This window comes from Branchiostoma floridae, chromosome 2 (assembly GCF_000003815.2).
Source record: "Branchiostoma floridae strain S238N-H82 chromosome 2, Bfl_VNyyK, whole genome shotgun sequence".
Classification (NCBI taxonomy): Eukaryota; Metazoa; Chordata; class Leptocardii; order Amphioxiformes; family Branchiostomatidae; genus Branchiostoma; species Branchiostoma floridae.
In genome coordinates this window covers 24,993,255-25,020,601 of record NC_049980.1, presented here as the reverse complement: position 1 = coordinate 25,020,601, position 27,347 = coordinate 24,993,255, and the positions used below count along the sequence as shown (strand labels likewise).

General features: G+C 40.3%; 1 protein-coding gene and 1 long non-coding RNA gene across 3 annotated transcripts; both read left to right on the top strand.

Moving 5' to 3' along the window:
* Positions 1-208: 208 nt before the first annotated feature.
* LOC118410122 (minor histocompatibility antigen H13-like) lies at positions 209-8,665 on the top strand. Of its 2 annotated transcripts, none has more exons than XM_035811642.1 (12): positions 209-441; positions 1,816-1,914; positions 2,233-2,315; positions 2,529-2,617; positions 2,768-2,853; positions 3,202-3,327; positions 4,277-4,352; positions 4,772-4,855; positions 6,293-6,329; positions 6,688-6,790; positions 7,271-7,356; positions 7,660-8,665. In XM_035811642.1, the coding sequence occupies exons 1-12, from the start codon at positions 232-234 to the stop codon at positions 7,742-7,744; spliced, it is 1,164 nt and encodes a 387-aa protein (XP_035667535.1). In that variant the 5' UTR covers positions 209-231; the 3' UTR covers positions 7,745-8,665. The 2 variants fall into 2 exon arrangements, with proteins under 2 accessions (XP_035667535.1, XP_035667536.1); XM_035811643.1 differs by lacking the exon at positions 209-441 and adding an exon at positions 1,017-1,039.
* An 8,403-nt stretch (positions 8,666-17,068) lies between these two features.
* Positions 17,069-21,520, top strand: LOC118410141. The gene is made up of 2 exons (XR_004830524.1): positions 17,069-19,628; positions 20,423-21,520. It is a non-coding gene; the product is annotated as an uncharacterized LOC118410141 (long non-coding RNA).
* The last annotated feature ends 5,827 nt before the right edge of the window (positions 21,521-27,347 follow it).

Genomic DNA, 27,347 nt, shown 5'->3' with positions numbered 1-27,347 from the left:
ATATTCAAATTTATTTGGGGGTGACAAAATTTGTCTTTTAAAAATACATTATTTTTCTTGCATATATACAAAAACGTATGTAAATAACTACAAAAGTTTGCATATTTTATTGATAGTCTTATTATTTTGTTTATTGGAATGTGGTTATGGAATTGATAACTTTCGAATAATCCATTTTAATAACAGCTCTTCCCCTCCTTTCCAATTGGTCTCGCTCATTCCTTCCCCAAGATGGCGGACAGTGTGGCAGAAAATGTGGCTTCGGAGGCGGCTGCGGCCCTGAACGAAACCATGAACGGGACGGAGGCCGTCAACGGCACGGCCAGAGTGCCGTCCACCCCCGAGGGGATGGCTGTAGCGTACAGCAGTCTGGTGGTGATGGCGCTCATACCCATATTTGTGGGCGCTTTTCGTTCGGTCAGGTACCATAAGGAACAAAAGGTATCAATTTTGTTGTATGGGTTTTACGCCAGTAGTCTTTCTCGTCGCGGTTTGATAAGAGTAGTCTTTATTTTAGTATTCCTAGCTAGTATTTACAAGTCTTCAAACCGTAAGAGGTGCGTTAGGTTATGGATTTTACCCCTTTTTTTCGTTGCAAGTCTGTGCGTCTTTCGAAATTTTCCTGGTCTATGCGTGTTGCTGAAGCAAATACGAACCATATGGTGACGACTACGCTCTGTTTGGTTTCCTTTGTGTCATGCTAAATAGTATGGTTGATTTGATTGTGCCGAATGCTACAAAATGAGTTTGGTCTGGGGCCTCAAGTTGTCTGCGTCTTGGCAAGATGAAGATTGTGTTTCTTGGCACAAAACCGGAAGTCGTCATCAGCATGCAACTGGGCGGGCGCTGATTGGTCAAGAGCGTGTACAGGTTGAAGAGCGTGAAAATGCGAAATGTCTGTAGTGTAGGGATTTCTGTATTCAGGTAGAAACGAAATTGTCGCGATCTTGGCAAGATGTACATGTCTTTGTTGAGTAAGGAGAAAAGGCAAGAAAAAACAGCATATGTTCCACATGTTTGATTTGGACTGTATCCAAAAGTGAGTAGAGTCCATTCCAAGACACCATGAGGGTTTTTAGGCGATATTTATAATTAGTCTGAATTATTTTGAATAAAAGAATATCTGAGCCACAATAATTAAATTATTTTTAAAAAATTGACTGAGAAAGTACTCATATATTTGAATTCCTTTGAATATTTTAGAAACATTTTGAAAGTAACTGTACAAAAATATCTTTATTTAGAATAATTGTGAAACCTCTGTGTGATTATTTGATGTTTACAAATATTTACAAAAAAATGGTAAACCTCGCCAAATGGTTAAATTAGTTTATTGCCCCCATAAAAGTAAGCCCCATTGTTGTATCTGTATATTTTTAGATTTCACTGCTGGGCACTGGTGGATCCTTTGTGGTGGGCCATTGTTACATGGCACCCAACCATACTTTGCAAGGATGTGTGAATTGCTATCTTCCCAGCCCACTGAACCATTTACAAAAAATGGTAGAAAATGGTAAATAATGGTAGAATGCTGTTATCATTATTTAGAAACCATTAGAAGTATCCAATTCCACACGATGAATATTTCTAAAGTTTTACGGGACCAGGGAAATATTTATAAAGTTGAAACAGTGTTAGAAATATTTCTGAAGTATCAAATGTCCTAGACATATAATTACAAATCTTTAAAATCAATTCTAAACAATGGCCACAAACATCCGCACGGTGTCTTGGAATGGACTCTAGATTGTCTTTCATGTGTATTTTATAATAATAATCATCTGGTGAGAGTCCTGTCTGTTTCTGTTATTACAGGAGTCTGGGGAGAAGGGGGAGACCATGACCAGTAAGGATGCTGCCATGTTCCCCATCATTGCCAGCTGTACCCTCTTTGGGCTCTACATGTTCTTCCAGGTAAGATGACATGCATTCACAAAATTTGAGAGGTTACAATATTTCCATAAATATTACAGATGAAAGATGCAGCAGGAAAGTAGCTTGACTAAATCTAGCTTCTAGCAGCCCCTCTGCTGGTCAGGTCGTTGAGGAGTAGGCCCAATAAGCTCGTGGCCAATGTGTAACACAGTGTAAGATAGCAAAGTATACAGCATATGCTTGGAACTAGAGAAAGACAGATTACCAACAGCACTGTGAGCTGTTCCTAAATTGAGTGCTGTGGCCTCCTTCTCTTCATTACAATTTATATTGCCTGTTTCTTGTGATATGTTCCAGATCTTTTCCAAGGAGTACATCAACCTGCTCCTTGCCTTCTACTTCTTCTTCCTGGGAGTCTTGGCACTTGCACACATCTTAAGGTACGTCTTGGTTCTTAATTGGATTACCATAATTACTGTTATAGTTTATATGTGTAAGAATAATGTGAGTTTTGTTTGATATTGTTGATAGGTGAACAAAAAAGAAATTTCTACTGTATGCCAAAGAAAATCACTAGTCATAGAAGGTGATTAGTGGTAGGTTGTGTTAACTCTTTACTACCCTGTATGAAGTGCATTTTTATTTCTGTACAGCCCAGTGGTAAATGCCCTGATTCCTGCCTCCTTCCCCAACCAAGACTACCACCTGAAGTTTGCTCAGGGGAAGCCAGACAAGGAGGAAGGTAAAGGTTTATCTAGCCTTAGATAACTTCTCACTACCCATGTTCTCTATTGTTAACGTTTGGATTTACATTTATTTGTAGGTAATTTGAAACTTGTACACTATACTGTTGTGTGCTATTTAACCAATGTGCAATTTATTATCTCTGTAGAATTGATGGACTACCACTTTGACCGTAAGGACCTGGTGTGTCTGGGCATCTGTACAGCCATTGGAGTCTGGTATCTCATGAAGAAGGTCAGTACATGGAAAACTGGTTTTGATAACCTTTCTACTGAATTGGTTATTTTACATTAATTGAGTGGGTCTAAGACATAACTTCAGCATTGACTCTGAATATATATACTTTTTCCTTTGAAGGATTAGTTGCCATGCTAAAATCTGACAAAAGATAGTTTTATACTATTGTCACGGCTTGTGTATAGATATACTTAAATGTGATAATTGGCAACAAATTACATGTGAAGAAAAAAGGACCCCTTAAATATGCCATGGCAAAGTTAATGGAGTGATTGTGTGAGTGAAAAAAGTGGATTTGATTTTAAGGGTTTTGTTTGTTGATTTTTGTTTTCCTGTTGCTTGCAGCACTGGGTGGCCAATAACCTGTTTGGGCTGGCGTTTGCCCTGAACGGTGTCGAGCTACTGCAGCTGAACAGCGTCACCACTGGGTGCATATTGTTGGGGGGACTCTTCATTTATGACATATTCTGGGTAAGTCACCATGGAGTGCATATTGTTGGGAGGACTCTTCATTTATGACATATTCTGGGTAAGTCACCATTGGTGCATATTGTTGGGGGGACTCTTCATTTATGACATATTCTGGTTAAAGTCACCATGGGTGCATATTGTTGGGGGGACTCTTCATTTATGACATATTCTGGGTAAGTCATCATGGAGTGCATATTGTTGGGGGGACTCTTCATTTATGTCATATTCTGGGTAAGTCACCACGGGGTGCATGTTGTTGGGGGGACTCTTCATTTATGACATATTCTGGGTAAGTCACCACTGGGTGCATATTGTTGGGGTGACTCTTCATTTATGACATATTCTGGGTAAGTCACCACGGGGTGCATATTGTTGGGGGGGACTCTTCATTTATGACATTTTCTGGGTAAGTCACCATGGGGTGCATATTGTTGGGGGGACTCTTCATTTATGACATATTCTGGGTAAGTCTGAGGAATATCAGGAACAAGCTATGCAGACGTTTTGTCGGTGGTAGTTTGTAAAGCTTTGGTAAAATGTTTCTCTGTTTCAGATCAATCAATCCTGTTAAACATATGTAGATAGATTATTGTTTGGGACAAGGTTGTACCTGACTGTCAGCCTGTGACACATCTTCCATATCATAAATGAGCAGTAGTGATAGCCATGGACATTGTGGTAACTAGCTTTGGAGACCATCAATTTGCCTTGTTGATAATTGTCTCAATTTGCTCATCTACTGCAGTTTGTCATGCATATGACATTTTTGGATACAATAAGTATCTGCAATGCGTGTAATTCTATGTAGCCTCTAATCATCAGAAGAGGCAGCCTGCTGCTGGATACAGAGATGGAGCGATAAGATATGATGATGATCAGAACTGTTGGTGTTCGTGTTGTTTTGCTTCATTTTCTGCTCACTTATGTTGCGCATGTTTGTCTCATACAGGTGTTTGGTTCGTCCCAGGTCTTCGGCACTAACGTCATGGTGTCAGTAGCCAAGTCCTTTGAGGCACCAATCAAGTGTAAGTAAAAGTAAAACTGTCTGAGAAAACCTGCTGTCCAACCAGATCAGCTCATCTGGTATGCTATACATGTTTGGGCAGGGTTTGTCTCTTATGATTAGACATGACTTTTAAAAGATTGGGAGTTGTTTTTTTTTTGTAGCATGTGCCTACATCAGTTTGGGAGTGTTCCAGAAGATAAAAGCATGTCGGTTTAACTTTACCTAGAGACTTGGCAGTTCATTGTTGTTCCATCACCCAGAGTTCACACTTTCCGACAAACCGCAATACTACAGTGCGCTTTTCTTTTATGAATTTCTTGACCACTTTAACTACCCTTTGTTATATACAATAACTGTAGAACAGAATTGTTTTACCAGCTACATGGAGACTTGGCACACCTGCTTACTGACAGATCATTTCTGTTCCCTTCCCTGCAGTGGTGTTCCCACAGGACATCCTGGAGAAAGGGCTGGAGGCCAACAACTTTGCCATGCTGGGGCTGGGAGATATCGTCATTCCAGGTCAGTGGAGAAAGGGGTATGAGTGGGTAGGGTAGGGTAGAGTAGAACTAGGGGGGGTGGGGGCTCGTTACTAAAACACAACCAGTAGATTTCTAGCGAGGACACGATCCCTTCACATGCAAAGTACCCAATTACCACGTATTGGTCTAGTGGCACGCGAGGGACAGGGATGAATAGTTCACGCCAATTGTCTGTTGATTAGCGATTTTTCGTCGACCCTTTTCTTTCAATAGTTTGCTAGTTATTTGGAGTCAAACGTTATATTTCCTAATGCAATAAAGTCACATTCTTACTTGTACTGAGTTAGAACTGCGTACCATGATTCTTTTGCGTTCAATTTTCGAAATACCGCTACAAGGTATGTATGAAGACTGTATATTGTGCCCATTTAACTAGGATTGTCTGCAAGGTCTCTCTTTCATTTGTTTCCTTTTCTCAGACGAGTTGCGAATACATGTTTGTAAACCATACCGCCAGATCTGTAATGTTTCAACAATAAACTACCATATATCACTCCAATATATGTCAATAAATACACACTGTAATAGTGCAAATAGATAGTATCAAGAAGGTTAGTATGAAATGAACACAAGAAGCAAACCCTTATGAAATCAAAATTTCAATATGAACGATCGTATAAGTGATAAATAGTGAAATATCATCGAAAAAAAAGAAAGTACACCAACTTGGATTCGAACCCGAGATCATTAGTTAAAAAGTCTAATCGTTAATCCACTACGCCAAGATACATTACGATGTGTATAGGTGTGCTAATACAACTAAACTGACGGAGCGCGTGATAATACGAGACAAAAATTGTTGCGGGTCTATCATTTCAAAAACTTCTGAAGTCGTAAGATTTCTTTAGTCTCTTCACCTTTTGGTCATCGTAAAAACAGGTCCACGTTAACTTTTTAACCGTTATAAATAGAAGAAGGAGGTTATATAGATCAATTGTTTGTGTGAACTTCCGCACAGTGCCTGCTTGGTGTGTGTTTATGACATTTACATGATAGACAGGGTGACAATGGCCCGCCACTCATTCGGGCTATTCACACCGTAGTAATTGTCGTTGACCTGTCCTCGCTAGAAAGTTACTGGGTGTGTTTTAGTGTACACGGGGGTGGGGGATATTGTCATTCCAGGATAGTGGAGGAAGGGGTGTGTGTGTGTGCACATGTGGTAATTTAGTAATGTCCCTGTGCGGTGTGATTGGTAAGGATGCTGCTTTTCATGCGCAGGGTCAGCTGGAAACCCAGAGGTAACCTCAGACCACTAACTTGGACACTTCTGAAAGTAGCAGATGAGAATTATTACTGGAAAAAAAATTACAGTTGTATTCTATTAATACATATATTTTGATACTGTACTTGTGAAGTTATTCCAAGATATGTATTGTTGATATGTCATGCTGAATTGTCTATCTCTTTGTTGCAGGCATATTTATAGCTTTGCTACTCCGTTTTGATGTCAGGTGAGTGCAGAAAGGGAAATTGTCACACTTTGGGTGTCCCTGATACATGTTTGTTTGTTGTGCAAACTGCATTTTGCGGAATAAAATTGGTGATTGCAGAAGACAACAAGTTGTAATTTCACAGTTTTTGTATAGTATGTCACAATGATACTTTTAGGCATCAAAAAGTAACAAATTCTAATTCGCATCCTTTAATTTTTGTAGTGTGTTATAAGAATACTTTTTAACACCACAAAGTAACAAACTCTAATTCACATTCTGAAATATTTTAGTTTAAAAAAAAAGGTTTTGAAATAAGGCGGCACCAACCAGTTTAGCAGTAACCTCCTCCACTTACATCCATGTGCCCTCCCCACAGCCTGAAGAAGGACAGCAAGCTGTATTTCTACTGCAGTTTCATCGCCTACTTCGTTGGCCTGCTGGTCACAATATTCATCATGCACGTCTTCAAGCATGCACAGGTGAGATTGGCAACAGCACTGGTCTCTCCTTGTCAGCTTGAGCAACTCAATGGTTTGTTTGAGGGCGCTGGAGTTTCGAGATTAAAACAAAGCATAGTTCCCTCAATTTTGATTTAAGTTTTATCAAATATTAGCTTTTTGATATACAGCCAAACAAATGCTCAGTAAAACACGGTTGCCGATTGCTTGTTAAACAAAGTAAGCTTAACTTTACCTAACATAAGATTATCACATGCTTGCATTGATGATTAACAGGACTTACTATCAGACAGTAGCATGATTATTTTAGCCTCTCAGTATTCAAATGAGACACCATACCTAAGACCATAATGTTCATGTCTTTGACATCTTCCATGAATTTTGGTCATACATATTTGGGGCCAGCCATTATCACCCTCTCTCTTCACTCTACCCATCGTTTTTCTGCTAAGAAGTACATTTTGAGCAGCGTTTTCTGATGTTTTGGCTCATCTTCCACAGCCTGCCCTGCTGTACCTGGTGCCTGCCTGTGTGGGGGCACCACTGTTTGTGGCACTTGTGAAGGGGGAGCTAGTGCAGATGTCTGGGTGAGTCAGATTAGCTGCACTTTTGCAGTGAAATGCTAGATGGTGCTTGTGCACTGCCTTGCAAGTTCTCCTTCATCGAGTGTTTCATAATGGCATCTATCGTATGAATTGATTTGTTTATAAAACTATTGAAATTTAAATGTAACCTAATAATTTGCAACCTTTGTTGTAATTTTTTTTCTAACAAAATGGGTATTTCTTCAATACTGTTACGGTATACTTTCTCCTGAGCTAACCCTACCAGCGCGTATCAGTTTGAAAAAACAAAAACATGTTTTAACCGACAGTTCTTTTCTGTCTCAGCTATGAGGACAGTCCAGAAGAGAAAACCGCTGAAGGAACTGCCAATGACAAGGAAGGGAAACAGGAAGTGAAAAAAGACAAATGAGCAAAAAAGGGAGAGACATGCCTCCCTGGACAGGTAGATTCCAAAGGTTTCACTGAGAGGAAGGTAATATTTAGTTGGAAATCCTTTCCTTAGGGGGAGGCAATAAGTATCGTAGAAAACCCTCCTTTGGATACAATGGTATTGTCTAGATCAGTACTCTAAGTCATGAAAGAGAAGATGATACCACTATCTTCAAGGGGGCACGGCAACTTTAGTTTTGATTACATATACACAAGAATTATAACTGTAGATACACATATAAATGTACTACATTCGTTAGTTTTTGAGGTTCTTTCTTTTCTTTGTTGTACTTATCCTAGATATCAGCAGCTTTGAACATTGTTAGTGTGGAGGTAATGACCAAAAGTCACATAGCTTAAATCATAATTTACAGTATGGACAAAGTTATTTATTGCATCCTTTCAAGTCTGAATACTTGCTTCACAATTTGTTTGGCGAAAAACAGCCTTGACTTTATAGATGGACATTCCAACAACACCTTTGTGGGCTGATTCACTTTGTAACAGGTTGAGACATCTATTCCATATACTTTATTTAGTGCAACTGTCAGAGCAGAAAACAGAAGATTTGCCTCTATGGTGTTGTAGTTTCCATTTCTTAAATACACATGGCAACTCATTACATAATATTTTTGTGGCAGAGCATACCATTTACCTGTGCATACCTGAAGTACTTCCTCTCAAACAGAGGCTCCCTAAAGGCCAAGAATATAAGTGAAGTCCTTTATGGCATCAATAGTAATGACTCAGAAACTGTGAAAGTTGGAAAGAAAGCAAAACTGTGTCAAATGTCCTAATATTGGACAAGATGGGCAGAACCATAAAGCCACGACACCATGATGTAAACCAGAATATTCCGTTAACTATGACACAATAAAGGAAATGTGAAGAATGTGCTGTACACACAGTTTCCATTGATTTTCTTCGCTGTATAGCATAGAAGTTTGGTTAGTGTTTGCAAGACAGCATGGAAGCAATTTAGCATTTTTCTTCCAGATTGATTTAAGGTTTTCTCTACCCATTATAGAAAATCTCTTTGAAGTCTTGCCATTGGTCAAGGTCATTACAAGGTTAGCGAGAAAACTATGGCAATGCTTCTTATTCTAACAATTCAGTTGTGTTTTGTGGCAACTACATCTAATATTTTAGCATGCACAAGAAGAAACATGTTTTATTGCTGGTGCCCTCTGAACAATCAGAGAAATAAAGAGGTGACAATTTTGCCATTATACATACCACTCGAGGTCATTATGCCTACCCCCAGCTATGATCTATAGCTATGCTATGCTTTATATGCCCAGCAATAGTAACCGAGCAACAACTGTCGCTGATCTGTTTGACAGCTTTGACATTCATGTGCCCAATTAGTCTCGTAAACCTCTCAGAATATCTCGCTGAAATCTTAGCTATTCCTGTCAATCAAGCACCAAATCAGGCTTTGTACTCCTCGCAAAGGTTACAATTCCATCTGAAGTCACTATTTCTTACCAGTAGAGGCCACAGGACTCAAAGATGAAGATGCTGTCTTGCAATGAGGGCCCCTGAATGTACGTTAATGCAGTTTTGACATGAACAGCTAGGTGGCGTTATTGCACTCTCACTCTAAAATAGTCATGCACCTGTTGGCTTTACAGACAGATGGGCGGGATCATTCACATGTTTACTGCCCAGCCCTGTTTTCTTCTTGTGCCCATCTGTACATCTCCATCTTCATTGGTCCTCTCCCATCTCTATCGCATCTATTTTCTCAATGAGGTCACATTTCTTACTATATTTTTCGACATTGCGGACATAGGTTAGCCTTTTGTAGTGGCAAGACCACACAGCTGTGAGAGTCAAGGATGACATGCCAAACCATCCACACCCATCTGTATATTGTATCTTGTTTGTGTTTAACTGTGATTGTCTATCTAATTGCGACTAATGATCGCAGTTTTTGTGTAGTTAATATATAAACCATATACATGTATATAGTGTTTGACAGCTATTGTTTAATATGATGACAATTGAGAATAATGGTATGTAGATGTTGGAACATAGCTAAGCTGTCCACTCTGACAATGATTGCTGTTATCTTTCTTTCTACCCGGTAATATCATTTCTAGTTTTCGTCTAGATCCAGACTTACTCTAACAAATTGCCACACCATATATATCAAACTGAGGGAAAACTGAAATGTTGAAAGTCAATGAAAGTCAATGAAAGTAGATGCAAGCAGCTTAGGAAAAATGGGCAACAATTAATCCTTAGAAGTTAGACTATATGATTTCTTGTAACAAAAAAAAATCTTCCAAAAGTCCGTAAATGATTTCTTTATGTTGGGAGAATTATTGGAAGAAATATCTTGTGATATGCGTACCATATAGCATGGAAAATGCACTGTTTGTTTGCCACAGTTGTGCCCCCACATTTCTGTTATCAGTGCTGGAAGTCATAGGGTTTATTTGGGCTCATTATGTGGGTATCTCACACAGCATTTGCTACATGTGCACTTTCTTCCCAGCCTGATAAGGCTGTGCACCCGCCATCTTATATCACCCTGCAAATAGCTGGGAAAAATATGCCTGCATCTGTTCTTGAGTAGATGGCACAAATTCTGAGCATTTGTACTATATACGTGTTCAGAGCGCCTGGGGTTATTAAACTTACTATGCAAGTTGAGTGACCTTAACTTGTTCATGTTTATCAAGCTTAGATACATGTATTTGTGTAATAACTATTCAGTATTAACCTGTATAATACCACCATGTTTGCATTTCAACCCTATCATGAGTGACGCACATGTACTTGATTCCTGTGTAGCACAAAAAGTCAATGACAGATGATTTTGCAGTTATAAATTTCATGAGTCAATGATGCATTGAATAGCAATTAAATGAGCAAATAAGCTCTGCCATGCACAGCGGTAAGCAATCCAAGTCCCCAGGTTGAATGTGCAGTCATGCAATGATGATATTAGTTACTTTCACAATAATTTTGACTTGCAATTGTGAGCTACGTGACAGCGGACAGCAGAGCCAGCAGTGTTGATATCCAATATAGAAGAATAACGATACTTGCCAGTAGGAGGTCTCTGGTTGGTTGTCATGTGGGGTTATCAATTGTCACAGCCCCATGTATGAGGAGGCATCTATCCTTACAGTGTCATGCTTGATCGAGAGTACTGTCATGTTGACATTTATATATGTCTACTTTGTAATTAGTCCATCTGCTCAAAGCTGGCGTAGGTCTGTCCACCTGGTTGTCTGTCTTCCATTCAAACAGACTTTCCCAAAAACTGTCTGATCAGCGAGCGGATGTTAGAATTGGCTCACTGACTGTTTTAAAATATATCCACATGTGCTAGAGCCTGTAATGTGTGAGTGGCACTAGATTGACTTATTAAAAGGTTGAGTAGTGGGTACTAGTGACACTCAATCTGTTTCTATTCTTATAATAGAAAACAATTCCCTGACAATGTTGCTCAATGTTGAACCTGTGAGATTTGCTGTAGAAAAATTTCCTGGTGTGGAGATTGACTGAAACACTTGCCCAGTGGAATGTTGGAGTAACTAAAAACATGAGGAACAGTGTGGGACCTGGATGCAGACTGTCAGGATGGGCTCCTGCATCCATTCATCTTTTAATACTCAAGGAAAGAAGGAGAGGGGAAAAGAACCTGGAGGATGTAAATCTTATGGGCTGCTAAGGTGGTTTTGCTATTGAATATACATATCAAGCATATAATAAGAAACCAAGCAGCCGATAAAACTCATTGGAAATGTTACCAATTTCGGCATGATGTGGGAGTAAGAGCCCAGGCTGAAGTATTACTAGTACCTTGTTGTTGTCCTGTACTTAGATTTTTAAAGAACACTGTAAAGCACATCTCTAAGGGTTTGCTTAGATACTCGACCACGTTAATCAGCCTCATTACTCATAATTTGGGTACCTACTGGCTGGCAAAATACACCTGGTGATTATTATTATTATATTGGAGGCTCTTCAATGTGAAGGTCTTCCTATCAATTGCTCTGCTGGAGGGGAAAGAGACCTTGTTGTGGCATCACTCAGACATGAGTGTAAGGAGAGATGCCACAGTTATGTCATTCATGTTGAGGGGTGGCAGAAATGGGGATTCACATGGGGTTTAAACTTGACAATTAAGGAATTCTTTTCAATAGCCTTCTACAATGAGGGACTGTCACTTGCAAGATTGTTTAAGTTTTTAGGGGCTGATCTTTCGTTTGAACAAAGTGTTGTTTTAGTGTTTGCTACTTAGCCCGTTCTGGACATTACGCAGTATAGCAGCAGCCCCATGCGGACCCCGGGGATCCCCATCTCACATCAATATTGACATTCCTCCCATACCCTATCACGACCTTTCATAACCACCTATCCTCCCCACTCTCTCATGTTAGCAGCTAAGACTTTAAACCTGAAGAAATGTGTGTGTTTTCCACCAAAGTGTAGCTGCTTTGCAGGGATGAAAATAACTCGGCACTTCCCACCTGTCCCAAACATGAGCTTGGACATCAGTCATCAGTGTTGAGCCACCCATAGCAAGACAACATGTGTTCTCCCTAATTATAGCTGGATGGATGGGGAGATATGTTTTTGGTCTTGCACATGTGCCGCAAAATGCCTACCCAAATATTTGAATTCCAATTGGACAAATGGGAGATGTGCAGGACTCCCTGCTGCAGTATCTATTGATACACTCTCCCATAGATGCACTTCACCTTTCATACATACCACTAGGTAGCATTGTGCTTCTTCTGGGCAACTTTTGATATTGTTTGGGGGAAAAATGTTCAATGCCCTTTGCCAGAATTAGGCAGAGCTATGTGATTTATTCAGCTTATCCAGGGTAGTACTGATAGTACCAAGTGTGTGGGCCTTATTTGTGTGGTGCAGAAAGGGGCAGCACAACTGCACGATATTAAATTATCCCTGAAAATTTGGTGCATCGTCCGGGGCCTAAAAATACCTGTTGGCGACCGCGCTCATCTGTGGTCTTCACTCCGGCATCAAAGGCGGGGTAAAGATCGTTAATTGCAGGGATGGTCAAGCGAGATTCCGCGAGAGACGGGACAGGGATAGCATGGGACAGCTGCCTCACTTTCTCTCCCAGTCAAGGGTAAAGATGACATCCATTGACCTGGCGATCAACCACAATTTTTCCGACCTGCTGTTGACAGAGAATTACAAGATATCTCTCTGGATCGTGTGCATCAAATATTTACGTCTAATTGTTTTGAAACAACAATGGTGTTCATTGAAGAACATTGATTATCGTACTGATGACTTGAGTTCTTACTTCAGACCAGCAACACAATTCTCAGTATCAAATAATTTTTGTTATCTGTACTGCACATCTTTCCAATGACTGCACCTTGCAATCTTCATCTATAATTCATTATTAAGTTTTCTAATCATGATAATGTAAAAAGAATATACAAAAATGAAATAGGCTCAGAGGCCTCTGATGTATTGTAGTTTGCAGAAGGTTCTGAACCTGTGCTTGCACTGGCAACAAAAACCTCTCCTTGCCTGAATATCTTAAACATTTTCCTTCCAACTATGGCAAGGACATTTCCACAGCCTTCCAACCTATACTCTGCTCTCCATCCAAGACTTGTCAGCATCGATCAGGCTGGGAAGAGAATTACCATCCAAGGAGGCACAGAGGGAACCAACAAGTCAATGGATTACAAAGTGAGAATGATGCTCAGGAGGAAATTTTGTTAGTTTGTTTTTGCATACCCGGTAAACTGCCTTAAGGTGTAACACACCAGGTTTGTACTGAACGGTACTCTCACCGGGAAGGACACTACTCTTTTCAATAAGTGCGGGGGGTTCTTTAACGTGCTTGAGGTGTGACTATTATCAAATAGGGGACCTCCATCCGAGGAACAGCCCTAACCAAAGCTATTTTCATTTTCACCTGAGTGAAGTGAGGAATGTTGTGTAAAGTGCCTTTCCGAAGGGCACAAGATTGGTGGCACATGAACGAATTTGGAACTTTGTGACTATGGGACTCTCGCGATGATAACTGTTTCCCAAGCCTTAAGAACCAATGCTGACTGCTATCTCCTTGCATGATAATTTCCACCACCCATCAACTTAGTTCATTGCCTAGAGGAGGTCAAATGGCCTTGCTTTGAACAAACCCACACAGAGAAAAAAAGTGTCATGATGTACACTCTCGACATCTGCTTGGAGTTTTACACTGCCCTCCTCAATAACATCTCCATATCTTTTGTTAAACAGTCCATCCCCATAAACCACACAAACATTCTGTTTAAACATGGGTATAATGTTACATATACTGATTCATATAAGATATGTAACATGGAAGATGAATGAAAATAGTATTTCATGGCAAACCTTTTAATTAGCAGTAGTACAAATGTATAAAGAAGGCTCAAAATCACACTTTCATTACTTAGAAAACTGCAATTAACACTCTTCAATCTTGTGTTAATAGGCATTATCTCATGATAGAAAAGCTGTTTACACTGCACGAAAAGGCAGATTTCCGCTGTGCAAACCCGTGTACACATGCAAGTAAATTCAGAGTTTCCACGAGTTTCAACGGGTGCCCACTGTGCGAACGTGACGTGCCCCTATATGGGGCACCTGTGCAAATCCGAGTAAACGGACCACTTGCGTGTGCATTACGTGCCCTTCCTGTGGAAACCCGTGTGCACTAGCTGTGCCACCTTAGTACAGTTGTGCGTACGCGTGGAAACTAATGACGTATGCTTTTGTTCGCAAATGACTGGTGCATAATTTGGCGGCTAATTATCACCTAATTATCTCCCCGGGCCTCGACTGCGCCGTAATTACACTCTTTGTCATTAAAAGAGGCGTCATTTTCACTGCCACGGGCTTTCCCAGCCCAAAAATTTACCCTCCCAGCTTTTCCCTTCCCCTGTATATAGTGTGTTTGCTTTTATTCGTTCTGAATGGTGAATTATCTTTCGTTATTTTTCGTTTTATTTTTTTTTTAGATTCGACCGCTCCTGACGCGTTCCTTCATATTAAGTACTTAGTGTCGTCGCTCCTTTGGCTTCCAAAGATTCCTCGGTCCACCGTCATTTATTTATTTATTGGTTTGGCTGTTCAGAACACACAGCCAGGGCTACCCAACTAGCCACCGTCCTGTTGTTTTGGGGCTGTTATCCGCAGTCGCTCCACTCAAGGACGTTGTAAACGTTGTCCTTGCTCCACTGTGCAGTCGCTCCAAGTTTGATGACAGTAAATTCCTGTAGGTCTCTTGAATTCAGCATTCCTGCTCTGTACACTATGATGTCCAAGTGTCCTTTTAGACAAACAGTTGCTAGTCAAGAGTAATATGCATTTATCACATCGTCGTTGCAGAATTCCATGCGTGGACGTGCAAGTCACGTAACTGTATGTGGTATCCATTCCATCGTGAAACATGTAGGGCCTCCACGGAGCCGAAGGAACTCCAAATCACCCAAGCCGACCGGACAGAAACTTGTGTACCACGTTGAGATATCAGGCAGGGGCGCGTCTGGCGATACGAGCGGCGGGGATCACCACACCCCACCCACAGAGAGCCCGCCCGAGCCTCGGTAGACTGGGTAATAGTCAGGAAGCCAGTCGTTGCTCTGAAAGTAGAATTTGGTCCCATGGCACTAGCAGTGGAATTCAATTCGATGGCAAGATAATGTCCGGTCTTGACGTAGAATCATTCCCAAGCTCTCAATAAGTTTACCTGCGCTGTTTGTCGTGCGATCAAACACTAGCTATCGGCCGGTTGCGCAGCGTAAAAGCTCTCTGAATGAGAAGATTTGAAATGACAACCGTCACAGGTTTGAAAATTGGGACACGTGTGTTGATTGGTCCTCATTTTCAAACACCCACCTCATGTGTGAAATACGATTGGCTACTTCGGTGGGTATTTGAATACAAACAGACACAATAACTCGTTGTATATACTATTTGTGTATACTGTATGTCACATCAAGGAGTTTGTACATAATGCCCTGCGTTCTACAAGTACTACAGGAAGCTTGAGCTTTTCTTGTGTATCGATATCATTGTTTTACTAAATATACAACTCGCATTTGTGTCTGCTGAAAGCCTACGTTTACCAACCAACAACACAAAAAAGATACATTTAAGATTATCGACCAACTACACCCTGTGTATATGGCCCCCGCTTAACTCCCTTCCATGGCAAACGTACTTTCTTGGCATTAGTCAACATTGAAAATCGCGAACCAGCCCCCATAAAATAAAATCCAACCCTCCTCGTAGCCTGCGACGGAGGCTATGAGACACGCGCGTCGGGGCGCCATGTTTTCAAAACAAAACAATGAAATGTGTATTAGGGCAGGGGTGCTTGTGGAAGTCCAGTAGTTAACCTTCTTGCTTTTCACCTTGCTTTAATGCTTGACTTTAATGGTCGGTAGTACCCACTTGTGACAGAAATTTGCTGAGTTGATTAGTATTCAACTACATGGCGGGTCAAACTTCCGCCCCTCAATATTCAACCAAAAACCAAGCCAGGCAGACAATCTCCATATTACCGATATAAACCAAAAATTACACTGTGAGAGTGAACTATACAAATATTGAAGTTCTCCATAACCTAAATATCTTTGTCGAAAAAAATCGATTCAAACTTTTACTAACAAGGAGTCAGTACAATGCAGATCCAACATAGTGTCGAAATGCGGCGTTGATATACTGTATAAACAAAGCCGACCGACCAAAAAACAACACTTTCGATCTAATAGAATCTATCTATTGATAGGCGCCGCACTCCAGGTTAAAGCCTAGATGACAATCAATTCATGTAATGTTGCATAGAAAACAATTCATATGTTTAGTTACAGAAATCGGGAATATGTTGTTTCACTAGTGACTTTTATCTTACACGTTATCTGTAAATAGAGGTAAAGTAGTTTGCTTGTTTCGCGGCACGACTGTGTTGCAAATCTTATTTCGCGTACTGTTGGCGTCGGTTTCATTATTGATTTTCCCACAAGTACAGACCGAAATGTGGCAAGCGTTCTGGGTATTTTTACTTGGCAATTCACATAAGTAAATTATCAGACCCTTCTCAGCCCTCCTTTGTTAACGATAATTGTTCAACACGGGAAGTGTGCAACAGTGGGACGCGTGGACTCTTCGCGTGCCCTATCGTGCGCACAGATTTTCATTGTAGGGGCACGCGGGAACAGGCGGTACGTGGAAACCTGTGCCCACGGTGAGGACACGTCAAGTTTCACCATCGTGCACAATGTTGGGAACTCGTGGAAATCTTTCGTTTCGTGCAGTGTTAAGAAGGTGACAGTCATTTTCAGAAAAGAAAGGAACAATACAAACATGGCGGGAGCAGGTATAAAGAGGGTTCAGTAGTCCAGCTGAGAAATGTGGGGTGTCTTCACAGCAGGGTGGGGGCTGACCACAGGGAGTGTACTGTTTGTATCAATAACATGTTCAATTTGAGATAATTAAGTGGCAACCACTAATTAGTTGAAATTACTATGAGGCACCTGGTATGGTCAGTCTCAGGACACATGCAGATGTGGTAAGAAAGCATGTTTGTACTTACAAAGATGGTAGAATAGATACACTTTGCATCTCTATGTCTAACCATCTCAAATGTGATGCAATACATGAAAAATAAGAGAATAACAGTCTATTTAATAGAATTACCCCAATATCACATGAAAGAAAGTCACTCACCCTATAGCTGGCCCTACCACCTGCTAATAAGCTGTTTCAGAGGAAGGGTGGGTGGGCATTACCAGGTTGCTCCTAGATTGTACCACTGCGTGGCAGCTGCATTGGCTTAAAGTATCAACTTAATACTGATAGCACTGTTGGAGCTTTTTAAACCATACAAATCATGTTACTGTGAGAAATCCCGGCCACTACTACCCCCACCCCATCCTCTGCTTGGAGAATAACTTTTAACCACATACATGTATGAAAGGATAATCAGACAGGTGGTCCAAAAGGACATAACAATTTTCTTTTACACAGCCAGTTTTTCTCACCTGCTCCTAAAGATATCATCTTTGAATGTGTGCAATAAGTAAGAAAACAATACCTTTTCATACCAAAAGACGATAATGTTAGAAGTGAAGTAAGGAAATTTGGAAGCTTCTTTTAATTTTTGTAAGAGGGTATTCATCACTGTCCTCCCTTGGGCCAGGGAGCTTGAGCAGAGAGTCAGAAAACAATTCTCCAACCCAACATCTGCTTGGAGATTACAAATGTGTCTTATTCCTTTTTCAATAAACTAACATCTTTATTACATGACTCTCACATCAAGAAAAGCTGTGGTTATTTTAGACCAGAGCATGATTTGGCCCTAACAAATGACAAAACCCACAGACAACATATTTACATTCAGGACCAGCTTTTATGCATTGTTATGTTTCGGGCATGAGGAATGAGAATTGCCCAATTTTCTTCTTCAGTGTTTCTATTGTTAGAAGGACCCTTTGTTATGATTGACCTATGATTAAAGTGCTGGCTATTATCTGTCACCCTGGCGACCCTCAGATGTCAGGCTCACACAGGTGCGCTGCAGGGATGTACCAATGTCATGGGGGAAGGATATTTCTTGTCAGCTAAGTTAACTCAAGTGTTTAGGTACAGCTTTTTATAGTAAGACCTTAGAGTGTTTCCTTTATCAAATTAAACAAACTTTCTGTGTCATATTGTACAGTTGTGCAGTTTTAATTATAAAGATTGACCTTGTAAGTTGTAGCATGTCTCTCAAGCTACATGTAACATTATGGCCCAAACTGGAGTGAAATAGAATAAAGATCCAGTGCAACAATCTTTGTGATCAGCTTTGATAATAATCATTTTGAAACCATAAAGTCAACACATATAAACAAATAGCATGATATTACATGTCTAGACAGCTATTTAAAATGACTTTGAAGAATGATACAAAAAGAACAGTAGACCTTGAAGAACTGGGCATTTATATAATAGTGTACATGGTGGTGTAATTGGCTGTGTGAAAGTGCCTCCACAGGTGTGATGCCATGAATGCGTGATGATCATTCCTCACTTTTGTCCCTTTTTATTCGAAAAAAATACACTTTTGAAAAAGGAGCTGACTTGGATAATACAAGTCTACTCATTAAAAGAGTGGTAATTTTTTAATCTCCTTGGTAAGTGTGAGAATTAAAAGGGACTAAATTTCATTAAACTAATCCATGGATAAGGGGGTAAAATTAAAGAAGCAAAGCAGGAGGTTAGGTGTAAAATTGAAACATAAATAAAACACAGTATGAATGACTATGAACGTTGAAATATTGCTGACTGTAACAGTCGTAACAAGTTGTTCAACTGTGCTCCCCACCTGGTGTGTCAGCAGGCATATGACAAATGACTGAGGGCATTTTAGGTTCAGTAAACTGTCCCTTTCTGTTCTGTCAATGGGATCTTAATTAAGGTATGCCTCCTAATTGTCCTTAACGACCCACACCTGAGGATCGCACCACAGGTGTGGAGACGTCAGCAGGCAGCCAGGTGCCTACAGGGCTCTGAGGGAGAGTCACAGAGATATTATGTTGTCACAAGATGATTAATGGATAATGGTTTACTCAGACAGGCAGCAGAGGGATGCTTTTGTGCTGTGAAAGGGTGGGGGTGCGATGAACTTGCGTCTAATGTTTCCTACCTGATGATTACAGTCTTTGGCCGGTGATCCACTCCCATAACTTCTGTGTTCCTCCGAATCATTAGAAGACTTCATCTTTAATATACCTTAATGTCCTGCAAGGATCAAGTCTTCAGTGATTAAAAGCCCTTGATGAGCCTAGGATAAATCTATCTGCCTGGGGTGGAACAATTTTGCTCTTTTGAAGCACCCTGAGGTACTGTAGTTGGAGACATGGTCATCCATTTTGAATCAATTCATGGTACATTTTTATGTCTTCCAGTAGCTTAGTAACCATCTTTCTCTACTTTTACAACTCAAGCACATGCAATAAAAGTTTGGATATCTAACATTTCTACTGGCCTAATGGTGTGTTTTTAACCGTACACCCGTGGAAATTACAAATTTGATATGCCGCTGAGCACAGAGCACAGGAAGATGGTTGTTAACACACAGGTATGAAAACAGGTGTGTCAACCACAACAGAGCCACTTACCAGCACAAATTAAGGGTTTCGTCAGGAAAAATGATCCCCTATAGTTTAAGAGTGGATGACCTGACCTGTTGTCCATGGGATATAAAACAGGCCAAAGTGGTTAGTGTAATTACTCCCTCTGTCAGGAAGGAGTGGAGATAAGGGAGGGACTGACATGTTACAAAACAGATGGAGCAACCAAAACTACCATTACTGACATTACTGGGGCCAGAAGTGTGTCAGACAGAAGTGTTCAAAAGTTGCCAGAGACATAGATGGGGTTTGTGCTACAACAATGCATGCAAAAGGTATTGATAAACCAAAACAGGACTATAGGGACGTTGTGTTACATACCAAGATATAGAGCTTTATGAATTAGGTACAAATGTAACATTATCAGTTCCTCACACAATTTTAGAGGGGAACTGAAATAAAGACCTAAAGAAGAAGGAAGACACTTAAACTTTTTTGGAGAAAAATCAGTGGCACCAACTTGCCAATATCTGTTCTTCTTAACCTGGTTGATATCTCTGCAGGTGTGTACCATCAGCCTACTACCTTGCTACCATCCTTGTCCCTCAACACCTACAAATTGGCTCATCTCTCCAGGGCAGCAACCCAAGGAATAACTCCATTATGGTCAAAGTTGCTTCAAGGACAGGAGCTGCCAGACTTCGTTGATTAGCTGTAGCCATATGTTGTCATGTATACCTGTGGGAACTGTATGGGAGTGTGTAATGATAACTGGATCTCATTTCTGGCCTAGCCCAGGTGCCATCTTGCTGTTTACAAAGATCTACTAGGGCTCCAACAATACTAGACCATTATAGTTGGTAGGGGGAGTGTGGGAGCCCCAGTTACTAGGATGGCACCCAGGCTACATAGCCTGAATACCAGACCCCAGCCTGATCTCAAAAATATCTATTGAGATCGGGCTGGGGTCTGGGATCCAGGCTAAGGCTACATGGATGATATTTGTTGTTGTAACATTTGTTGGGAAGATTCTGTGACCTGTCCTGTCACATCATAATTTGTAATGACTAATCATTATTCCATAACTTTAAGTGGGTGAAGATATGTAACGTTGTAGCATAGGTTGGGTAGTCATAAAGTCATAGGTTGGGTAGAAATAATCGTTAGAGCATCTACAATAAAGAACCTCGCAGCTGTTGCACAGCATTATATGTGGGGCAAATGTGTCTATATAAATATATCTACTTATAGGTATGCAGCTTGACAGAGTAATGATAATGTTATGTGTTAGGTAAAGCAATTTGTTTAAACTACTCAGCATACAATAGCAGGAAGTGATATTTTGTGTGGCACCTGTAGAATGTGAAATGTTTGATACTATCTCAAACTATTCTGTGTTGTGAGAGTCACAAAGACTTTGTTGACATAACTAGTACCATTTATCAACATTTTACTCTTAGCCAATCACTCAAAGTTTGTTTTTCTATGTTTTCAGATCATTTTAAGGATAGCAATGTGTATTTTGTCAACAAGTAATATACAGCACACACTTGTGTTTGTAGTGTTGTATTGTTAGTTCATGTGGGAAAAGATTCAGCTTGCTCCTTCATTCAAGTCAGGCCATGTGCCATCCATCCCCTATTAAAGTTTGCTCATACATACCTGTATTTTGCTAATGATGACCACACCTGAGAGGTTCCCAGGTAATATGACAGTCTGTCCTGCCTGCACCTGGGCCAACACTGCTCAGTATCACGCAGCGCTCCAGGCACAGACTGTCGCATCCAATCTTCAGATCATGGTTGAGATACCTGGATACACCCAACGTTTGCCATTTGGGATGGAATTTTCATAATTTCTTAAGCTACTTACATTACATCATTTGATGACATAAATGTGAACTTTTAGATCTCAAATATATAGAGCTGTGGCAACTCTTTACTTGAAGGACTTTTGCAGGTAACGTTAGTGTTATACCAAGGCGCATTGATGAAAGCTCCTTGGTTACTTTAGTATACCTGCAACTTTTCCACTGTAGGCGGTTATGATTTATGAATCAGTATGAATTCAATAGAGGTTGTCAAAGTGAAGTTGGCATAGAAAATATTTTTGCTCAAGTTCAATGCATGATAAGAAATAAAGGAACTACTATAGCTAGAAAGCTTGACATATATGCACCTGAAGCACTGCAAAAAAGTCACATCTCTTAACAACAACATGTAACGTTGTTAATCAATGTTAACATTACATTGTCTCCTTCAAGTCTTTAAAAACACCAACCAACTTAGAAATTCTTATACATGTAATTTTACATACTTCTGCTAAACTATAACATATTAGCCATTATATATTTGTTCACACATAGAATGGTCTCTTTTACAACTGCATTCACATAGTGACGTCAGAGTAACTTGGCCATCTTGTCAAAAAACTGAAGTTTCCCATGGTTTCTATAGACTTCCTTTAAAATGTCGCAAAACAAACTGAACGCACAGCTGTGTGGAGGTATCCTTGTTATTTCTTGAGGCTGTGTGTGGTGTGTAATTTTGGGGCAGGGCAGATTTGACCTGGTAATCAGCCTCAGTGGGTAGTAATAAGCCCTGACATGTGTGAGAGTGTAGGCAGTTAGCTCACTGGCGACAGAGAGTCTGGCTCTCTCCCTCAGGCAGCCGTTTGATTGACAGGTTGGTCAGACAACCAGCACACCTGCAAACTTAGGTGCCCCATGTAAGAAGTGCCTGGGCAGTTCATGAAGATGACCAGAGCAGTAGTGCCTGTTTACAGGAAGTTTGAGGCCCCCTATGCATTTTTCGCAATATTCCAGTGGGTGAAAAGTGAGGTCCAGACCAGTCCCTTCAATCTTGTCCACCGAAAAATGCACAAAAATTATAAAGGTCTGTTCACAAGTGTGGATTAAGGCAAAATTGCATGACCCCATACCCAAATGAGCATGAATAACTGACTTGTTTGGCACCAGTTTCAAAATGCATCTCTGGACAAAGTACAGAGTGTAGTGAATGAAAATCTGATTGTGACAGCTGAGCCCAGAAAGGGTGGTTCAGTTCAGGACAGTGACATTTTCATGCTGGCATTACAGAGTCTTCATCAAAGGTCAGTACAAAGAACAACAGCACAAGTTATCTCATACATTGAATGATACAAATTGGTCAACAAGTGTGACATTGTGAGTCAGCATTGGGTAAATGGGCAAAAAAGGAAAAGTTCATAGGAAAGTTGAAGAATTGAACAAAAAACAAAGCACCAATGGTCTCCCAGATAAGTTCCTATGTACTGGGCGCACAGTGTCACCGTCAGGTGTTTTCAAGTCTATTGGCATGCCAGACCTGTATTAGTTCAGCCCAGTTGCAGGTCTTATCAGCACCCTGCCATTAGGACCCAGATAACATCTTTAGTGTGTCCTCCCACCTCTGTACTTGGTCCTCAGGGAAGAGCCCAGATCTTATCTCTGTGCAGGTGTGCTGGATGACAGCTGGGAGAAACCATTGGTCAGCTACAAGTAGGGGTGCACCAGATCAAGGTGGTGAATCAGCGATGGTGACTTTCCTTCTCTCCAATATTTACAATGTGGTATAAATAATATTGAGCCTGAAATATTGCTATGAACCATCTCTGATTACTAGTAGTGATTGGCACCTCTGGGAAGTTTCACAGTCTTCATGGATGACATGGAGCCAAGCATCTATGAGCTTGTCAGCTTCAGACTGTACAGTTCTTGAGAGTGAAAGGTTATCATTTTAGGATTATTGTTGTCATATTTGTACATAATCATGCTGGGAGATGAAATGTCTGAATAATGAGTGGAATGTTCAGCTTAACTCACAGTCATACTAGGGGATTTATCATTTCCAACATATTCTACACAGCTGAATGGAAGAGCAGCCAAAACTGGAGTAAAATTTTCAAAAACTCCTACCTGGCTCAGACCTTTCTACTCTACTCTACACACGTTTATGCTATGATTATATCTTGAGCTAATAATCACGATACACACTTGTATACCTGTGGCATTTGGGCCAAATATTTATTACAGGAATAAAGTTTAACGTTACAGTTTGGCAGCTCATTATTATATTAAGTTCACATCAAACCTTCCACTTTGACAGATGATCATAAATGTGTGGTTAACCAATGTGGATCTACACAGAATAACAAAAAATCATTTCATCTTAAAAGCTACTTTAATTACATATTTAGGAAACCTTCCTTTGTTTTTGGCTGAAGTGAATATTAACATTTTATTACTTCCATTCCACTGGGGAACTTCAAAAAGGTTATGGTGTCCTGTAATCATAGTGGAAAAGCCTTTGCATTTCCCTACAGGACAGATAGGATCTCCGGTAAATGTCAGTAGGTACAGACTAGGCCCCTGGGGAGTCGTCCAGTAGAGATATTATCAGTGCAGGTGTGAAGTTTTCTAAAGGCATGCTGTGCCCATGAAATTACAGGGAGATAGTGTATAATAATATACATAGAGTCACAGATTTCCCCTAGCATTACACTTTACATCCACTGAAGATGATGCTGGACAATAAATGATGATGTAGTTGAGTTGAGTTGATTCATATTGAACATAACTGTTAAAGAATAAAATATTAATTATCAAAGGTAAGGAATAAGAAATTCTTTATTAGAGATGCATGTGCATTCCAGTAGTACTGCTGAACACTGCATGAAGACTGGCATTTCACAGTCATGTGTTAACAGTTAGGTCATAACCTTTGACCATGAGAACTCCTTTGAGAAGTGACACGCAGTGTATGGGTGTCATCACCAGATTTAGCACAAGAAAGGATTTCAGTAAGTGCTTGTTTGATGCATCATATCTCCAACAGACCTCTGTTCAGTCTAGAAAGGAAAATGGCAGACACATTTTCATTTTATAAAAAAAAAACATGTCAAAGAAATCAGTCAAATAGTGGGAATACCTTGCCAGAGAATGGCTGGACTGCCAGAATTCCACATCACTTAACTCAAGCAGACTCAGATGCCAACTCTCAACCTTTACTGTCCAACAAAATGTCCAAGTAGGTGTTTTCCTCAAATTCCTGCATGAAGTGTTCCCAGGCACATGGTAGATATCACTGAGAACATTTCATCTGTGGTGGAGTCATCAATTATCAGGAAATCCCCTTGACAAGTGCCCTGATGCTATCACTACTGCCTGCTCATCACACTGTTCACAGGTGCTACTGGAATTCTATCTTATCAATCAAACAGTCTAAAAGCAGGCTCCTTGTGACCTGCCTTGGTGGTCAACAGATGATTGTTATTGAAATTGTTCTGTGCCTCTATTAGCTGTTATGACTTGTTGTGACTATGTTGGTACAATCTAATTTAACCTTGTCCAGGACTATAAACTAGACAGTATCAGTCAACCCATTGCCATGTTAGAATGAGTGTGAACCATTTTTGTGATGTACAGTATAGTACTCTGAGTCTTTGACTGTCTGGCACTGTGTGCATAATCAAATAACAGCCTGTCATTAAATTGGACAGAAGATTTATTTGGCGACAGTCCAAATTTAGAATCTGTTGCTCATTACTTAAAAAATTGACAACATTTTATGTAGCATTATCTTTGTTTTTCCACTTGGACATTTTTTTTACATTTAGTAAGAAGTCTGGGTCATCGCCTTTCTTGTTAGACTAAAGAGTGTATAATTTACACTCTCAGTAAACCCCAGGTGTGAAAGTGGCCTGTAATTACTGCACCCTATAATTGACTCCTTGTGGGTTTATGGAGTCAGTCACCACAGGGGCTCTATTGACAGTTGAAAGTAAGTGTAAAATGTTTTAAAAACAGCACAAGATTTGTGCTACTGTTAGCTGGCTCATCTGTTTGTGAATCTGCTGTAAAATGCCAATTGAAAAATATTTAATAGCGTCTATCTCATGCTTTTTTGTATTTGTTTGTCCTGAAATAGCAGTAAGTTCTCTCATTTGAAAGAGGGATGAATAGCTAAAAAAATAATTATCATTATAACTAGCTCTGTCATGCTGTCAAAGTGTACTGTCAAACAATAGTCTACCTGAAAAGCTAATTCAGAACAAGACAGTCAGCAATATAATCTAGTAATTGGTCATAATGGTCAGTAGAAAGAAGCCAAATCTGGAAGAAGAATATGAACTGCAGACATCAGCTGTAATACATGTAGGTCTTGGAGAATATATCATGGGATTGCTAACTGGGGTTAACTTGCTCTCTTCCACAAAAGGTACCAAACATTGGCCAAGGTTTGCTTTCAACTGTCAATCAACTGTCTTTTGAACAACATGTTCTTTTATGTTCTTTACATAAGCTTGATATAAAACCAACATTTCCGTCCTCAAGGGACATAGAAGTGACTACTTGCAAATGAAACATGCTTAGCCTATTTCATGTTGATGACCTCCTCAAATACCATTTGTGGCTCAAGGGACTGCAGTAAAATATGGGGGTTATATAACATACACAACTCCCATCAGGTGACCCATCCTGGTCCCCACCTGCAATGAATCCTCCCTCTCCAGATTTGAGCATGTTTTCTGTGTAAACCTCCATGTAGCCAGCAAGTCTAGACAGCACATGTGGGCTCAGGGCCCCCCTCCCCAGGTGGGGCTGTGTTTCCACTCCTCTGTTTGTTTCCCCTTGCTACATGTAACATGTGTAATCCCCACTCAAGTACATGTCTGTCTACTGCAATTTGACATCTGGAGGAGTTGTCCAAACAGTTAACATTACTGCAGTTACTCAAATCTTCACTTCCAGGACCTAAAGTTGTATTTCACATGACACTCATCAGCAGGCTGTCCGTGGTTAAGTTGGGCAGTTAAATGCTTTTCCCTGTGGGCTTGTGAACAAGGTCCCACCTCTGTACCCATCTCCTTGAATGTTGACTTGACTTTTACATATGCTGCATAAGCAAGTTTATGTAGAAATCATTACTGGACCTTGGTATGGGTAATTGAAGATGGAGATGTAAGATTGTCACTGATCCACCATCCAAACATGACTCAACTGTTTTATGCAGTGCAGTGACTGTGTCTTGCATTCAAATCATTCCAGTAAAATATCAGTTCCTGTCTAAATTTCTCATTTCCGACAGTAGAAGCATTTGAAATCATAGCACTGACATAAAGTGCACTGAGAGTCTGAGAGTAAACATTGTCTCACCTCTGTTGTCTCCATCATTTCTTTCAAAAAAGTTTCCAGGTAGAAGTACTCCAATGTCCTGAAAACCAAAGCCTACCAGAAACACTATTCGTGGATTATACTTTTTCACTTCCACGAAACTGTAACATTACAGGAGTGAATACAAATATAAACATTGACCATGTTGATGGCCATGCACAGCTGCAATGGAACAAGAAGATGCTCACCAAGAGCATCTCACCAACAGTGCCTTCTTGCCTTCATGTCTAGACAACAGATGGGAACATCCACTTTCTCCAGATGGGGGCTGAAATGCTGTATATTTATGCTTCACT

Excerpts from the sequence above, each read along its gene's own strand:
- LOC118410122 (XM_035811642.1), top strand. The coding sequence starts at position 232 with ATGGCGGACAGTGTGGCAGAAAATGTGGCTTCGGAGGCGGCTGCGGCC. Across the intron at positions 2,316-2,528 it reads GCACTTGCACACATCTTAAG|CCCAGTGGTAAATGCCCTGA; the intron begins GTACGTCTTGGT and ends ATTTCTGTACAG. Across the intron at positions 3,328-4,276 it reads TCATTTATGACATATTCTGG|GTGTTTGGTTCGTCCCAGGT; the intron begins GTAAGTCACCAT and ends TGTCTCATACAG.